This window comes from Ictidomys tridecemlineatus, chromosome 5 (genome assembly GCF_052094955.1).
Source record: "Ictidomys tridecemlineatus isolate mIctTri1 chromosome 5, mIctTri1.hap1, whole genome shotgun sequence".
NCBI lineage: Eukaryota > Metazoa > Chordata > Mammalia > Rodentia > Sciuridae > Ictidomys > Ictidomys tridecemlineatus.
Window position 1 is genome coordinate 29453844 of NC_135481.1, and position 18659 is coordinate 29472502.

The 18659-nt window shown below is 43.0% G+C and overlaps 1 protein-coding gene across 3 annotated transcripts in view; it reads left to right on the top strand.

The window, feature by feature from the left end:
* The window catches only part of Gnb5 (G protein subunit beta 5), a 49141-nt gene extending 30557 nt beyond the window's left edge, over positions 1–18584 (top strand). For all 3 annotated transcript variants that reach the window (XM_078049601.1, XM_078049603.1, XM_078049602.1), the window contains 7 exons: positions 1372–1504; positions 5761–5904; positions 7763–7854; positions 11161–11209; positions 14042–14138; positions 14838–15004; positions 16234–18584. In XM_078049601.1, the coding sequence (XP_077905727.1) occupies positions 1372–1504; positions 5761–5904; positions 7763–7854; positions 11161–11209; positions 14042–14138; positions 14838–15004; positions 16234–16245 (694 nt within the window). In that variant the 3' untranslated portion in view covers positions 16246–18584. The remainder of the gene's footprint in view (positions 1–1371; positions 1505–5760; positions 5905–7762; positions 7855–11160; positions 11210–14041; positions 14139–14837; positions 15005–16233) is intronic.
* Positions 18585–18659: the final 75 nt, after the last annotated feature.

Sequence of the window (18659 nt, forward strand, 5' to 3'; positions counted from 1 at the left end):
AGAAACAAACCAGCTGATAAATGCAAAAGGCATTATCAAATCAGAAGGTCACCATTTTGCATCCCTACAGTAATATTTGATTCAAGCAAGGCTGATCACACTGAGCCATTGTATGAAAGGCTTTGGGGGAAGAGGATATTTTCATGGTCTCAAAATATCACACCACAGATTATTACTTGTGATCAACTAACGACCTTTACCTTGCAGAGAAAGGTGGAGGCCCACCTTCACCAAGTAGTCAAAGTAAGCATCACCAATCTTAGAACAACAGGTATCACAAGATTTTTGAAGTGAGGCAACAAGAGAGAAGTACCCAACATCACCTTTACATTATTATTGCCAAAAAATATTATACAGGTTGAATTTCCCTAATCTGGAAATGAAGTCCACTGTACCCCAAAATCTGAAACATGATACTACAAGTAGAAAATTCTACCTCTGTTGGCTGGTATGTTTCTGGAAGGAGGAATCTCCTCTCCCAGTGTTACTGTACACCTGTAGACTTTTTTCACCTTGTGTTGTGATCTGTTACTATTGTTATTTCAGGTCACAGTCTACACATAGGTTCACTATTGTTATTTCAGGTCACAGTCTACACATAGGTACCTTCAGGCTATGTGTGTAAGGTATATATAAAACAGAGACCTTGATGTTTAGACCTGGGTCCCCTCCCCAGAATTTTTGAAATATGCAGATTTTTCAAAAGTTAAATTTTGAAACACTTCTGGTCCTAAGCATTTTGGCTAAGGGACTCTCAACCTGTGCTTGAGTAACCAATGTGACAAATCCAGAATGTGTGACCTCCTATAAAATAGTTGACCTAAGATCTCCTGTCATGAGAAAAATATAAAGGTAGTATGTTCTAGATTAAAAGATCTTAAACAATTGTAACAACTGAATGTAAGATATGAACCTTCATTGGATTCTGGATCCTGAGGACAACTGAGGAAAATTGAATATGGATGACTTATTACATAATGTTATGAAATTTTTGTTAATTTTTTCAGATATGATAAAGATGTAGTAGATATATAGGAGAACATTATAATTTTTAGGAGATGTGAATTTGCAAATTGAAGTATTTAGAAATAAAATGTCATGTCTGCAGTTTGCATTCACAGGGTTCAGAATTTGCTCCCACAAACGTGACAAAATATTACTTAATGAATGTAGGTGAAGGAATCTGATATAAGGTTTTTTGTTTTGTTTCAGTTTTACTGCAGGTTTGAAATCTTCAAAGTAAAAGTTGGGGGGGAAGGTTACAGTGTAAGTTTCCTGCTAAGGAAAAGGTTGTGCAAGTGTATACAAATAAGTCAGTACACATGTCCTGTTCATCTGCGTTCACCCTGATGCTTGTTTCCCTCTTGCTAGTGGTTTGGATAATAAGTGCTCTGTGTACCCATTGACATTTGACAAAAATGAGAACATGGCTGCCAAAAAGAAGTCTGTAGCTATGCATACCAACTACCTGTCGGCCTGCAGCTTCACCAACTCTGACATGCAGGTAAGTGGGCAGGGAATCTTCTGGGGCAGTGGGACTTGCTGTCTCCTGGTCTGAATGGAGTTTTTAGGGCACTTACTTGTGAAAAACTTAGCTGAGCTTTGAGGTGGTGCTTCTCACACTTCTCATATCCATACTTTACATTCCTGTTTTAACAACTGCAAAATCAAAATGCTTCTGATATTAAATTTGTGTCCTACGTTCAATAAACCACAGCAAAAGCAATACAACCCTAACACTTCACTATTTTCCTTAGCAAGTTGTAAAAAGCCTCCCATAGTTTGTTTATTAACACTTACCCAGCAATCCTGCCTATGTGCCTACCCCCTGTTGACAGATACCACCTGACTCTGGGGCAGAAAGCTCAGTCTCACCCTTAGGGACCTGCAAAAGAATCAATAATGATTGGACAGTGGGGGAAGCTGGGGAGCTCAGAGCCAGAGGGCATCACATACGTGCCCTGCCTGTGAGAAGGGATGGCTGCCACCTCAGGCTGCCACAGTGTGTGAGGGAACCCATGGGAAGAAAGCAGCCCTAGAGGTTGGCAGTGGCAGAGCCCAGGGAGGGCCCTATAGAAGGAACCATTGTAGGTGTGAGTCAGATTTGGGTTGTTGCTCTGGCTTTAGCTGGTTGATGCCAGGAGAGAGGCGAGGCTGGAGGTAGGGAGTCCAGGTATCTGTAACTATTCAGTCACTGGTGGAAGGAATGTCCACACTTGGGGTGCCACCAATGGGCAATGCGAGCACCTGTTGTTTGAGTCTCACAGACCTGCGCAGTAGGGGGCATTGCAACCAGCAATCGCCATAGCTAAATGTCCTTGAGCCTGACGGTCAGCCAAAGCAACACAGGACATTTAGTCTGGATAAAGAGAGGCTCTGAGGGATTCAAGATCAATGGGTTGAAGCCGTCTGAGGTCCCTCTGGTGAATACCCATCCTCTCACTCTGTTGCCACAGATGCTGGCAGTAGGAGCTAAGGGGACACCTGTGTCATCCTGCAGCTAGTGGAGATGGAGGGAAGTCCCTGCTGCCTTCCTCTAGGGGGCAAGCCCAGGGGGCAATGCAGGGGCTAGGTTTGGCTCCCTGGTGTTCTAGATAGTGATGCTAGGTAAGGCTTTTACTTCTGTGTCATTTGTTTTTCTCACTACAGGTAAAGATGATAGTAAATTCTTCCCACCTAAGATTTTCTGAAGATTTAAGTGAGATAATTTATATAAAATAACATGGTTCCTGGTAAATATCAATAAGTATTACCCAATATTGTTTCAGTAATATTACACAAAGCATTATGGGTGATTCAGATGCACTTCATGGTTTGGCACCACTGAACTTAAGGTTTCTTCCATCTCTAGGATCTAGGATGATAAACAAAAACTGAAGTGGCTGCTATGACTCTGCATTCCAAAACAAACGAGTGACAGTGAGCTTAGGATTCAGTATAGAGCATTTGTCTGAATAAATATTTGGAATTTTTTAAAGTTTATTTTTATTTACATTATATTGAAAATCGCAAAAAATTAAAACAAAAAAATCCATATTAAGAATTTACTTTGGATGTTTAAAAACTATTTCTTTGGTGAAAGAGTATGGTATAAAAATCTCTCAAAGAGCTAGACTGGGCTAATCATTTAAAGCAGATTATTTGGAACTAGTGTCCCATAAAAAGTCATGTTATTGACCCTTTGCAAGTGTTAGGACAGGAAAGGGCTGGAACATCCACTAGTGGGTGTGGCCAGGAGAGACTGAAGAGCACATTCCAAAACACTGGTACCCAAATTAAGATTTATTTCAAATTTTGGAGATGTAGCTCAGTGGTAGAGCACTTGCTTAGTATGCATGGGGCCCTGGTTTCAATCCCTGGTACTAAAGGTGGAAATTTTAAAAAGAAAAAAATATTTTGTTCAGTCTAAGGGTTCACAAGCTACGTTTACCAACCTAAGTCATCTTGTTGAATGTGCACAAGCCTCCCAAGGGACACCAGGGCCAGAGGCAGCCCTGAGCACAGGTGCAGGGGCTTTGCAGCCTTGGAGATCCCCTGAATTTGAGTGCTGTCCCTGAGTGGGGCCTCAGCGGCTTTGCCCAGGAGGTAAGTGAGCTGGGGGACACGTGCCTAGCTCTTGCTCCAGGGAGGAACCTCAGAGTATCCTCTCCTGGCTTCAGGGAGATCCTGGCCTCCCCAGACTGTCCATCAGGAAACCTAGGCCAATACAGTGCAGGCCAGGGTGGGAACAGATTCCCCTCCTTGTAATCTGTCCTATCCCTACAGGAAAAAAAAAAAAAAACACTTAAATGATAGATCTAACATATAAGAAGGGACAAGAGAAAGGGGAAGGAGAGGAGAGGAGGGAGAACTCACCAGTCCTGGAAATTGGCAGAGGGATGGGAACAGTGAGTGCATCAGATCTGACAGCCCTGGAGGCACAGTCCCTGTGTCCTTCCCTCAATCCTCAGTAGCCATCCACACCTCACCTAGACCCTGTGGGGCAGCCAGAGGTGAGGAGTAGGAGGCTCTGTTCTCAGGACTTAACCGTGGTGGATCTTCTCTTCTGCTGCGTACAAAGAGGGCTCCAGGGCTCTGTGATGCAACCAGCAGGACCTAAGTGGGCCATGAGCCCTGAGTCCCTACCAGCTCTCTCCCAACCCCAGGAGGCTGTGCTCAGCCACAGCCCAAGCTTCCCATGCACTGGCAGTGGTGACAACCAGAACTCCACCTCCACCCAAGCCTTTCCCTGGCACCAGGGCTCCTCTGCACTCCAGGCCATCCTCTGTGCTTGGCTGCTGCACAGAGGCCGCTTGGGTGGCTGCACTGGCCTCCATCAGACTTCCTGGAAGGTGCCTTTCTCTTGCTGTTCTGCTAGGAGCTTCCACAGCTACTTGCCTGCAGTCTGAGGTCCTCAGTCTGGTGCAGCTCACCTTCGTTCAGAGCGGAACCTAGGCCTCCTGGGTCACCCTTCCCTCCCATTCTCTTGGTCTGGCCAGCTCTCACTCCTACAAGGCCACCTCAGACATTGTCCCTGGGTCAGGGCTCTTCAGGTACTGCCTGCATCTCAGTACTTCTCACATGGACTCCAGTGATCATTGCATTGTCTGGTGATGATGTCAGCCCCCAGGCAACCATCAGGGAAACATGTTGTCAAGCAGAGCTGAGTTTATTAGACCCCTGCAGTTAGGGAGCACTTCAGCTCCATCACATCTGTTGTATGTCAAATGGGGTCATCAGGGGAGGGTTCTCCCCATGTTTCAGGGTCCAGGCTGAGTGATTATAAGATGAGCCTTGCAAGACAGATGGGAAACTAATTTATGACATTATAGCTATGGACTGGTGAGCACAGTGAAGGTCTTGGAGTCTTGATGAGCACATGGTTAGTCTTAATAAGGAAGTCTGTTTGGTTCACAGTCTTTTCTTCCAGGGGCAGGTATTCCTAGAGCAAGCATCCAGGTCCTTTTACATGGTCTCAGTTTTGTCTAGCATAGTAACAAAAGAATATCTGGTCCTGGAGTTAACACAGAAAAGGGAATTATGTTGGTTCCATTCTCACTGCCAGTCTTGTTAAATCAAGTTCTGGGAAAACAGACACCATCACAAGATCTTTCTGCAAGCCCTAATGCCCCAGCACAGGGCCTAGACATCATCAGCACGTAGCAAATATGTACTGAATCTGTGTACATGAGTGTCTTCCAGCATGTGTCAACGATCCTGGGGAGCTTCTAGAGCCACATCCTGCTCTGGCAGAAGCAGCAGCAGGAGAATGCACCTAACAAATAGCTGCCTAGGTCCTTGTTGCTCTACGTACAATTTAGTGACCAACCACAACCTCACTGAGAGTGTGGGAGAAATATGGGCTCTTGAGCCCCACTCCAGACTCCTTAGATCAGCAAGCAGCCCAGTGGTTTGTGGGCACCTCTGAGAATCACTTTAGTGTCTGGCCTGCACAATAGTGGTATCTGTTTGACAGGTTTCCATAGAGCACCTCCTACATGCAGCCAGTGGTGGAGCCCTGTAGGTACCACAGTAGAGCCACTGGCATTTTGACTTTAGAGGAAAACAGGCCCAGAAATCTATGACTCAGTGACTGCCAGAGACCTTCCTACAGGAGAGACTTATGTTCTTGCATCCACATCCACCAAGGGGTGTGTGAATGTCTGTGTCTGTGTCTGTGTCTGTCTGTCTAAGGAGCCTGCTTGGACAGACTCCTGGAGAATTTTAAGCTTAAGTGATGGACTTCCCCCAACACTCTCCCTTGTCCTTTTCTGCTGACAGATCCTGACAGCCAGTGGTGATGGGACATGCGCCCTATGGGATGTGGAGAGCGGGCAGCTGCTGCAGAGCTTCCATGGGCACGGGGCTGATGTCCTCTGCTTGGATTTGGCCCCCTCAGAAACCGGAAACACCTTTGTGTCTGGGGTAAAGACCCAAGGAAAATCTTTATGGTCCTTTGTCCATTAGGGAGGCCTGTGGTGGCAGTTCTTATGCATTTATGGAACTAGACTTGCTCCTTCCATAGAAGGAGCTGCAGGAAGAGTCCTCAGCTCCCTACACCACCCCAGCTCCTACCACAATGGCAACACTGGCTCCAAGCCCCCTTCTGTTCTGCTGCTGACAGCAGTCTAAAGAAAGTTCTGGAATGTTCTCCCATGTAAATGATTCAACTCAAGATGCATATCTGCCATATAGTATTAGCACTAGAGATGAGGTACCACACAGGTGCAATGGCTACTGAGGTAGTGGCACAGAGATGTGCTCAGAGCTTCAGAGCTGTCGAAAACTCTTCCAGCCCATGTCTACTGGCCACCGACCCCTCCCGCTCCAGGGTGCAGGGACCAGAGTATTTGAGGGCTCAGAGTTGAAAGACAAGGCCACATAACACAGTGCAGCATTAGACTAGGAATCGGGCTCCCTGGCTTCTGGATTCACTACCTGATTTCAAATATTATCACCTATAAATTTATCATACTATGCAATAGAACTACCCCCTAACCTTCCTCAAAACATTACCAGCAGTGGATGGAAGAGGTTGTATTGTGCCCATAATAGGGGCAGGCATTTCTGTGGCAGCCCAGGAATAAGGTCAGAACAGAGCTGGCTGACCTGACCCCCAGTCCTGACTCACCTCACTTAGAAGACAGTGGTGAGTGAGGACAGTGACACACACAGTGTGTCCCATGATTTTTGCTTCTGAGAGACATAAGGTTTTTTTACTTCAGGCTGCTATGCCTCAGCCCTGGGAGTCATTGGCATGGACCCTGGTTTTCTTCATGGGTATTTGACCATCTGTAGGTTTTATCCCATTGTGATTATACAACTGTGTTTATCACTGTTCAACTATACAGGTTTTTTTTTAAATTATCATTATTACTGTAGATTATATTATCTTTTAGAGCACTGGACTCCATTTGATTTATTGTCCACTGAAGATGTGAAGACACTCCTGATTTTACTGTCCGCATCTCAGTGACACTCAGAGTGCTGCACCCCATCAGGTCTCCCCGAGATAGCCCCTATGCTGCTTCATTGAACCCTTTGCTCTGAGTTGAAGCTGCAACTTGGCCATCAAGTTTAAGCCATTGCTTCGGTTTGACTGTTGAGGGTCTGTGTTTTACCTGTTAAGCTTGGTAACAGGATTGCTCTGCAGGAATTTATCAAATTGTTCCCAGAATCCTGATAGCATGGTGTGAAAAGTCTCATTTTATGATCCTCTGAGTGGTGCCTTTCCAAGTGCTGAGGTGGAAGCCCAGCAGGTGCCTCTCCTAAATTGATGGCAAGTCCAAGACTAAGCTTCTGTTTGCCAATTCCCAGCCCAGCATGCTGCTGAGCTGCAGGTGGCCCAAGGGCACCTCAGACAGAGCTGGTACTTTTGCTGCTCAGCTTTAGCCCTGCTGATCTGCTCATTAGTGTCACAGCAGAGAGAGCCCACCATGCACCACCGTCTGCCTGCCTTGCCCTCTGGGCTTAAGAAGGTGGACAGAAAAAGGAAAAAGAGAAGGGGAAACGAAGGACAAGGAAATGCCCAGAAGGAGGGTGAGAAGGAGGCTCTGGAGAGTCACCTCCATTGAGAAATGTGTGAAAGAAGAAAACATGCTAAAGGGGAAAGCTGGGTGCCCCCCTGCCTTGCTCCTTCCTATTCCTAGACCTAGTTCTAACTTTCTCAGGGTTTATCGGTTGAGAAAAGTAGCTATTCTCAGAAAAAAATGTCTTGGGATTCCTTCTCTGACTATAGACAGTCCTTGCAGTGCCATAACTCTGAGTAATTTTACATTTGCAGGGATGTGACAAGAAAGCCATGGTGTGGGACATGCGCTCTGGCCAATGTGTACAGGCCTTTGAAACACACGAATCTGACATCAACAGTGTCCGGTCAGTAAGCAAAGTGTTCCTGTTACTTCTCTGTTCTGTCAGCATTACCTGGGCTTGGATTATCCCCAGCCCAGGAACCACCTTCAGGCTTCGTTTACTTGGCTGAGAGGGACTACTCAGCAAGAGAGGCTGAAGGTGATAGAAATGATCAGTGCTCCAGGTCACATGGAGAGTTTTCATTTAATTTCTTTAGGAATAATCGCTATCCTCCCTAAATTGAATTAATATTTATCATGCATCCAGCAAATATTTACTGAGTGTTAATATACTAGACATCATTTTCATAACTGAGATTGCCGGTGGTGAATAAGATAGGCATAGGCAAGGTCTTTTCTCTACTAGAGGAGATAAACTATAAATAATAAAAGTGCAGTTTAATTTGAGATATCAATAAATGATATGAAGAAAAGTAAGACAGGGAGATATGATGGGATGGGCTATTTCTTAGATAAAAAGTCAAAGCCTCTGCTAGAAGGAAACCCTGAAATCGGGGCCAGAATAATAAAAGAGCCAAGCTGTAGGTGGAAGAGTTGGGGGAAGAACACAGAAATGAGATGTCGAGGGACCTAACAAAAGGCCAGGTGAACCACTGGAGAGTTTAGGGGCGGGGTAGCTAACAGGAGCATGTTTCACCTTGAAAAGAGCACTCTATATAGATCATAGGGGAGCAAGAATGGCAGTATGATGACCACTTAGAAGGTTGTATGAATTCAAGAAAGAAATGGTGGTTGAAGCTAAGGAAGACATGATGGAGACAAAGAAATGTTAAGAATTATCAAGGGTCTGAGATTTTACCTACCTGAAAGTGAACAAGTTAGGCTGCCCTCACTCATAGATGCTGGTAGAAGATACGACTCAGAGATGAAGGACAGTTTCTATTAACAGCAGTGGCAATATCCAGAGTATCAGCATGTTTGTGCTGGTTACTTGAGCCCAAGTCACCCCAGGGTGACATACAGAGAGCCAAATAATACCTGCACGCTCACAGGATGCATTATGGGAGAACCCTGAACTTAGGGAACAAAAATCTTTTGTCAGGGGCAGTAAGTAGTGATCCATTTCCTAAGACAGGGAAGACTAGAGGAAGTGCAGGGAGGAGATTATTTTGCACATGGATCTAGGAGCTCTGTTCAGGACTAGTTCAGTCTGAGATGCCTAATAGATACCCAAGGAAGATGTCAAGTAGGTTGCAGAATCTGTGAATGGGATTCTAAGGGAGAGGTCAGGATGTGACATGTATGGAAGACACTACTGCTGAGATAGTATTTAAAGAGTCTTCATTATACTCAGAATCCCAAGAATGTTCTTTATACTTGGTGGGAAAACACTAAACTTGTTCCTCTTAAAAGCAAGAACAAAAGAATACTTATTTACTTCAGTACTCCCTACTGTCAAATGTGGGGTAAGGAAAAAGAAAGAGACTTCCTTTTTGCAAATGCGTAGTAATTACCTGGACAATCAAGGAAAATCAATCCAGAAACACTACGGAGAGCAAATGAAGTGAGTAAGATGCATGATGGAAGATAAAGCCTCAAAAATAATGATAATGAAGTACAGTTTTAAAGTGCACATTTTCTCACCCATGTTGTGCCCTCTACCCTGAACCCCCTTCCTCTAATGTCCATCAGACTCTTAGGTCTCCAGGTCTCTTCAGGAAGCTGCCTAGTTCCCAGGACTGAGTTAGATGTCCTCTGGTGACAGGGGCCACATTGTACAGCCAATATATTCATCCGTCTCCTCTGCTGAGGAAATCAGAGGGATAAATACAACCAAACATTAAGTATTTATGAATTCTTAAGAAATTTTTTAAAGATATTGATAAGTAGAGAAATAGACCTCATTCTTGACAGTAAAGAAAAAATATAACCTATCAAGTGGACATTCCTTCTGTGTAGAGTGCAATCCCAGTTAACTTATTTTATAGAGTGCTATAAATTGATGCTGAGATTCATCAGGCAGATTTTATGGGGATTGATCCAGTATGCTATGTCCAGGATGCCAGGGCAAACACAAAATACTGTCCCTCCAAAGCTAAGGTCACACTAAGTGTTGTCAATGGTCTCTTAGCATGCCCTTGGCATTTAACCATAGCAATAGTAGAGAGAGACAGTGAGGGAAAGAGACAGACACACCAAACGTCACTTTCAGATAATCCATTTTACACTTGAACCCTAAATTTCCTGCCAGCAGAAGGAAATCATAGCTCATGATGTCCCAAATGGAGTATAATCTAGATATCATTTTAATTTTAATTTGACATTGGAATATTGGTGTGTCAGACTCCATGAATCTCTAGTACTTTCAAAAATATGAGCTTCCAAAGACAACAGACTGACTGGAGCAGAGCTTCCAGTTCTCAGCACATGCCATCTAGCCTTTCTGTTCTCCATCCCCTGCTTTCAGACTGGTATAAGTTAGTCACACAAAGTCAAGCTTCCCACTCTCTCTTGCCAAATGTCTTTACTTTCAACTCCCCCAGGTAGGAGAGGTAATTCCATAAGCTGTTTTAAGAGGCCTTCTGCTCCAGCCTTTATAGAGCTGTTGGATGTAGGCCATTTGTACAAGAAAGAGGGTGCAACAGGAGGTGTGGGGACACCTCTGAGTGCTGGCAGAGTGGGGGTTGGAGACCTCTGTTCTGATTCTGCCCACAGCCCATCATCTACCCATTTTTCCTACCTATCATTGAGAAGAGTGAACATGGCAGTAATAGTTGCTTATTGAATGCTTTTTATTTGGCACCATGTGAAATTCTTTGCACGCTGGGTCTTATTCGGTCTTCCCAACAGGGAATATGTGATACTATCCTCAATTTTAGCTGAAGAAACTAAAGCTAGGCAAGATACAGCCACATGTAGTACAAGACAGCACAGACAGCTGAACATGGCTGTGTATATCTGACTCCAGTGCCTGTTCATAACCACATTTTTATCCTTGAGCTCTGAGCCCACTCTCGGGAAATAGGTATGTGATCAAGGGAAACTACATCTACAGGGCACCTGCTCTGTGTTCAGTGCCTGATACAAATACACATATTTCATTTATTCCTCATTCACATCCTGCAAGGCCAGTGTCACCGTCCCCTGCTGACAGAGAAGAAAACTAGAGGTCACTGGACCTGCCATAGAAGCCTCCCTTCAGGTCTCTTTAACGAATGTCCCTCTGTCCCTAGAGGTGGAGGTTCTGATTTTGGATGTGCAACATGGGAGGGTCTTCCTGGAACAGCCATCCCAGAGGACTCTTATGGGTGTCAAGGGGCAGTAATGACCATTCTGGATTAACTGCTTTCAACCCAAACTCTCTCTGCAGGTACTATCCCAGTGGAGACGCCTTTGCTTCAGGGTCAGATGATGCTACGGTATGTTTCTAAGCTCTTGAAAACTTTTCCTATGAGAAAGAGAGATATAATAAATTAATTTTGTCTTATAAAAAATAGCTTCTTGTGAAAGTAATGTATATTCAGTGAAGAAAAATTTTTAAAAATTTTTAGTAGTTGATAGACCTTTATTTTATTTATTTATACACAGTGCTGAGAATTGAACCCAGTGCCTCACATATGCCAGGCAAGTGTGCTACCACTGAGCCCCAGTCCCCAAAACTTAATTTTTTAAGGAGAAAAATAAAATTACCTTAATATCTCTAAGACAAAAATCAGTTACATAAATTCCTGTCTTTTGTCTCTTCAAACAAAATGCTTTATAATTTGCCTTTTTCATGTGGTGGATTATAAAAGTCTTCTCATACTGGTAAATATTTGTCTACATTATATTTTTCTTAATAGCATTCCACATATAGACATGCCAGCATTTACTTAAACAGGCTTTGATTTATGGACAGTCAGCTTTTCTCATTTTCTTTTCCCCTGTTAAAAACACTGCTCTAAGTAAATGTTTGTGTATCTTTCTTATTATTTCCTTAGAACTCTTAGATATAACTTGCTGAGCCAAAAGTAGACCCAGCTTCAAGTCTTTTGATACTAATTGCAAATTATGTTTATCAATTTTTGAGGGCAAAAAAATTTTTCGGCTGCCCTCAAAAATGTCAAGTATTGGGCTGAGGATGTGGCTCAAACGGTAGCACGCTCCCCTGGCATGCGCGGGTCGCTGGGTTCGATCCTCAGCACCACATAAAAATAAAATAAAGATGTTGTGTCCATCGAAAACTAAAAAAAAATAAATATTAAAAAATTCTCTCTCTCTCTCTCCTCTCAAAAAAAAAAAAAATGTCAAGTATCAGTAGGACCTGGTCATGTGTACCTATAAGTCTCAGCTACTTGGGAGGCTGAGGTGGGAGGATCACTTGAGCCCAAGAGTTAAACGCTAGCCTAATCAACATAGGGAGACCCTGTTCCTAAAAAAAAAAAAAAAAAAAAAAAAAAAGCATTAAATATCTTATTAAATAATAGATTTCATTCCAATTTGCTGCTATAAAAAAATTACAAGGTAATAGATTAAGAGTTTTGGTAATAATGAAAATCATAAGCTTTTCTATGTCAAAAAATATTAATAAAAGATAAGGACATAGCCGGGCATGTGGGCACATGCCTGTAATCCCAGCAGCTTGGGAGGCTGAGACAGGAGGATCAAGAGTTCAAAGCCAGCTTCAGCAAAAGCAAAGCACCAAATAATTCACTGAGAGTCTGTCTCCAAATAAAAATACAAAATAGGGCTGGGGATATGGCTCAGTGGTTGAGTGCCCCTGAGTTCAATCCCAGTGCGAGAAGAAAAAAAGGTAGGGCATACATTTTGGAAAAATTCTTGCCATGTATGTGATAGACCAAGTAAAAATCCTTTAGATATGAAGAGGTTATATAATCAATAAGCTGAATACCACATTTGATGGACCTTTATTCATTTATTATATAGGATAACTATAGACCATTTACAAAATAATAAAATCCAAAATGGCCAATAAATACCTAAAAACATTTTTTTAATTCATCTATAATCAAAGAAATGCAACTTGAATGTATTCAGATGCCTGTTTTGCCTGTTGGATCAGCCAAGCATTGCCCAGGGGTGGAGCTGGTGAGGCAGAGAATCTTTGGAGAAACCCCAGTGAGGCTTGTAGATACCACCCTTCTGAAGGGAAGATTTTCAGTAGAAATTATGAGCTTTTAAGACATCCTTGTGTTTTGACTTGGCATGCCATTTCTTGAGAACAATTCTATTCTAGAAATTCTACTTCTTGACTATTCTAAGGAAATTTTCAGAGGTGTATTAAGATTTTTACATAAGAATGCTCACAATAGATTTTTTTTTTTTCAGTACTGGAAATTGAACCCAGGGTCTCTCACATGCTAAGCAATCACTCTGTCACTAAGCTATATCCCACACCTTTTTTATTTTGGGACGGGATCTCACCATGTTGCTCAGGGTGTCCATGAACTTGTAGTCCTCCTGCCTCAGCCTCCTAAGTAGCTGAGATTACAGGTGTACACCACCAGATGAGGCAGCATGATAGTATTATTTATAGAGAAAAATTAGTCACAAGCAAGCACTTAACAGGGTGTGACCAAAAAGATTCTAACATATCAACATGAGGGATGTTTGACAACCATATAAATTTTTTTGAAGGTTATCTAGTGATAATTAAATAATGCTTATAATGTTACTATAAACAATAATAAAACATCTACCCTGGGCTGGGGTTGTGGCTCAGTGGTAGAGTGCTTACCTAGCATGTGTGAGGCACTGGGTTTGATTCTCAGCACCACCTGTAAACAAATAAATGAATAAAGGTCCACCAATAACTAATAAAAATTTTAAAAATCTACCCCATTTATATACACACACATAAAATAGAAATAGACTGAAGGAAACAATCTAGACATTAGCATATGTCCAGGACTTGGGGTGACTTTTATTTCCTTTTTTTATGCACTTCTAAATATTTCTGAATTTTCTACAATAACCATATTTCCTTTATCAGGAAAAGATATTTCATTTTTGTTTTTGTACCTGAAGAAATTTTCTGCATGTACTGTTTGTTTGGGTTTCCAATGATCCATGGAGATTAATAGAAGTCAAAATTGAGGGATGAAATAGTAGAAGAAAAAGCTAAAGAGATATTTTTACCTCATCTGTCAAACCATACAAGCCACTAGCACCCACCAGTAGCTCTGGGGTCACCATGTCACCAAAGTGGAGCCAAAAGTAAGTGCTTTTTTGTCTGTTTCTTTGTACCTCAGTGTCGCCTCTATGACCTCCGAGCAGACAGGGAGGTTGCCATCTATTCCAAAGAGAGTATCATATTCGGAGCATCCAGCGTGGACTTCTCCCTCAGTGGTAAGATTGTATTTCAGAACATTCCCCAGGATTGTAAGATAGGACCTGAATGCGACCAGCTCTCTGTCAAGCTTTCCACTAACTAAACTTTCTGTGAACCAATATGCTAAACTCACATTTGTGCCATTTTCCTCAACTGCCCTTTGTGTGTATGTGGGGTGTGTGTGCGTGTGTGTGTCTCTGTGTCTGTGTGATGCTGGGTGATAGAACCCGGGGCACTTTACCATGGAACTACATCCCCAGCCCTTTTTATTTATTTATTTATTTTTAATTTTGAGACAGGGTTTGCTAAATTGTCTATACCATCTTTGAACTTGCAATTTCCTGCCTCAGCCTCCCAAGTAGCTGGGATTACAGGGGTACGCTACCACACCTGGCAAAATGATCTGTTTTTGTCCGCCTTGCCCCTTGGTCCCCCTTCCTCTGGGGTCCCATATCCTGTACTACACGTAAGTCCTTACAGAATGGTCACATGATATTACAGTGATTTATTTCTCTCTGCCACACATCCAGCATGAGGCCAGCAACTGTGCTTTTTCCTCTTTGAATCCCAAAGGCAAAGTGCAGGGCCTGGCACATTGTGGCCTAAGACACTATTTACTGATTGAATGAATAAGTGAATGAATGTGCGAGTGAGTGACGGAAGAAAAGCAGGAGGGAGGAAACTGGTTTAATAACCATCACATCACCCACTTGAAGGTCGCCTGCTCTTTGCTGGATACAATGATTATACCATCAACGTCTGGGATGTTCTCAAAGGCACCCGAGTCTCCATCCTGTTTGGGCACGAAAACCGCGTCAGTACTCTCCGAGTTTCTCCTGACGGGACTGCTTTCTGCTCAGGATCGTGGGATCATACCCTGAGAGTAAGTGAAATGTGTTTCTACTGTTCTGTGTGTGACAGGAGGGAGAAGTGACCAGACTTCCTTAAAGCAGAGAGGGTAGAGCAGGCTGAGGTGGGCTGGTCAGCTAGGCAGCAATCACTTCAGCTCTGTGGGCAGCCATAGAGGCAAGGAGTTTCCTGGAGAGGTGCAGAGGGCCCCATCCGCACAGGTAGGTAGGTGTTCAAGCACAGATTGGACAACCATTTGTCGGCGTCAAGTTGAGGGATAGCTGGGCTCAGTAATCCACAATGCTGCTTTTGACCCTGAGGGACAATTCTTGTGATCCTAACCTTTGGCACACCAGATTTCTAGCCTCTCCTCCCAGTTTTGCTGTGTTCTTCTTACTGATGACCTTGTTATGACAAGGGACACAGGCCACAGACACTTTAGGAAGCCTGTGAAGCTCCTAAAATGGTCTTACAAATTGTGTGTGTGAAACAAGCCCTCTTGGCTTTCTTCAGATTCTCAAGCTCCATGACCTTGTCCATCATTGGCTCCCTCAAAGTATCATCAAAATAGCCTATTCATTAAGCAAAGCAAGTTTATTCCACACGTCAATATGAAGGATCACAAACTTGACAGAGACTTAGTAGCATCTCAGAAGGGGAGGGCAGAGGCACATGTGAGGGTCTGGCTTAAGGTCTGGTCTTAGGACAGAGGCAGTTGGTTAGGATTGGGCATGTCTGTGGCATGATAGTTTTAAGATTGCTGGAACCTGGGTGAGGGAAGGATTTCAAAGACTGGTAGAGTAAACAGTCATTTGATGCTCTGAGTTGTCCTGAGACTTGGACATTATTTCTAAAGTGGGCAAATGGAATGTCTAGTTTTAGGATAAATAGACATAAAGAATTTTTACAAAATTCCTGAAACAAAAAGTTTTCTGTGAGTTCATCTAAGTGTCTTATTGAGTGAACTGTTGGGGTACAGATGGTTCAGTTCTCAATCTGAAAGAGCTACCAGTCTCTAGTAAAGAGGCTACAGATGCCTATGGATGATTAACTAAGGGAGAGGGGAGTCAGATCCCCAGAAGCACCTTCAGGTGGCTGGGAATGAAATGTTTTCCTCCTAAGGCACGTGAGTACCCTAGTTTGATGGAGTGAGTTCATGTGTGTGCCGTGTGCATACAAGTGGATAGACTGATTTTATCTCCTTAAGTTCAAGTCAGACAAGTTGTTAACTACTAAGGAATTAAAAATTATCTGTCTTCACAGGTCTGGGCATAATCGTCATCTCACAGTTCACACATACGTACCTGAGGATGGAATGTGAAATCTTCACCTGTAAATAGATAGACCTTCTAGAAGAGCTTAGGGTTTCTTGCAGTTTAGCTTAAGGGATCAGCTGCATAGCTCAAAGCTCACTAAGCATCTTCAGCATCACTGCTAAAACCACCGCCCCTGGAAATACATTCTCATGAGCCTTCAGCACTACAAGAATACTTTGAAGAACAGTATTTTTCATTTTGACCTATTTATAAAGTTTATCCATTTTTAAGGTTATTCTAAATAACTTTAAGTTTATTCTGAATAACTCAACTCATTCTGTTGCCCATAGAATTCAGCAATTGAATATTTCATACTACTTCCTTGAATCAAATTCATTTTCAGAACACTTTAAAATCTGCTTTTTCTTAGCGTACACTGTGACTTTTGGAACCTTGCTCTAGAAGTGCTGGTTTTATGGACTGTCTAAGGAGGAATGTGTTAATTGGCCTGTGACAGAACAAAATTCCAATTCCAAATGTTATTGGACAAAACCACTTTTAAAAAATGTGTTTTTATTATAAAATTATCTTTTTTCAGTCTCCTGTCATCTTTTTTGAGATAAAACATTTTTGTCTGTGTACACTGTTATAAATGAAGCAGGAATATGCATAAAACAGACAGGATGTTTGATTCATGAATTACATTGCTGATGTTGTATATGCCTACATAAATGTATTAGGGCATTTTTCCTCATTTGAGGGAAGAGCTGAATGCTGTCTGTAACACAATGCTTCTGAGAGCAAGCAAAACCTTCCTGTGTGGGAACATAGGACAGTAAACTTATTTAAAAACCTATTAGTAGCATTAGTGGAAACACTTGGATCAAAGTGGATCTTATCCATATAAATTATATTCATATATATTGCACTGCAATTGTAATTGCATACACAGATTGATGGACAGATCTTGAATAATAATGTATTTATTCATCATATATTTAGAGAAAAATATCAAAAGAACGTTTTGTCTTTATTTGAAATTCAGCAGTTCCTTCTAGAAGATGCCAAGTACTTTTTGTTATGAGATTCCTTTTATTCTTTCTTTCCCTTTCTTTGTTTTAATTTTAAGTTGTAGAGATCTATTCTTTGTTTTAGTGAGCTGCTCATTCAAAAAGTTCACATGTGCCCAGGCACGGTGGCACACATCCATGGTCTCAGCTGCTCAGGAACCGAGGTAGGAAGATCGCTTGAGTCCAAGAGCTCAAGATCAGCCTGGGCAAGATAGCCAGACCCCTGTCAAAAAAGGGGGGAGGGGTGGATACAAAAAGATACATTACTTAGGGGACTGAAAGGTCACCTCAGAGACCCAAATCCTTCCTAGGCGAGGCTTGCCCTGTGGGTGACCTGGGGTCTGACCGGCCAGGTGCTTGCTGTGCTGAGGCTATTTGTGTACATCCCCTGGGTTGTCCAGTCCCCTCTCTGCTCTGCCCAGCCCTTTTCCTAGTGGTAGTTTTGGCTTTGTCGGCCCAGCCCCAGGGCCTGCTTCTCCAAGAGGCCCTTGCACAGCTGGAGCTGGAACAGACATGGGAAAGGCCTGGACTCCCGTAAGCACTGGGGAGGTGGGAGTGCCAAGCCCACCCTCAAAACTATTCAAGCATTGTGATGGGCCCACCAGTCAAAATCAAGCAGACCAGCTGTTCTATAAATTCACTTTAAATAAACACAATACTTGTATTTAATCATTTGCAGAGCAAATATTTACCACGGGTTTTTATAAGACATCAGGGCCAGGGTAGAGAGGAAAAGATTAATGGCCTCTTTCCTGCCTCCTGAGAGCTCAGGGTTAGAGGGAGCATGGTTCAGAAGAGTCATGTTTTAGAATCATCCAACGGCTGACAGGGTCAACCCTAAGGGATGAGCTCAGCTCCTGAACATCCCAGAATTTGCCTGGGACTCACTGACCTCGAGCTGTCACCCCTTCCCTCTCCACACACCTCTTTGTCTCTCTACTCTGACCTGGACCTGCTAGCTTCCAGAAGTGAAGAAACACAGGACAAAGGAAAGCCCACTATACTCAAGGAAGCAAGTTCAAGTGTCCATGTTTGGGGGTGGAAGCATCATCAGTCCACCTGCAAAGTAGCCCAAGATTTTCCAACCAAGAGAGCAACTTCAAGGCCAGATCAAAGTATTCCACAGAATGCCTTGGGCAGGAAGCCACGTCTCCCCAAAGTCCATGTTCTCACAGTGGGTGCTGTTTAGTATTTATTGGTGAAATTCTTTATTTGGAATATACTATGCCATGTGGAGACTCAAGGGTAAACTCCATGTAATAAATTGTATTTTGCATATTGAAAATAATACTGAGTGTAGTTTTTGAATCAATTTTTCTTTTTTTTTTGTAGCAGACCTGGGGACAACCTGCTGAACCAATTG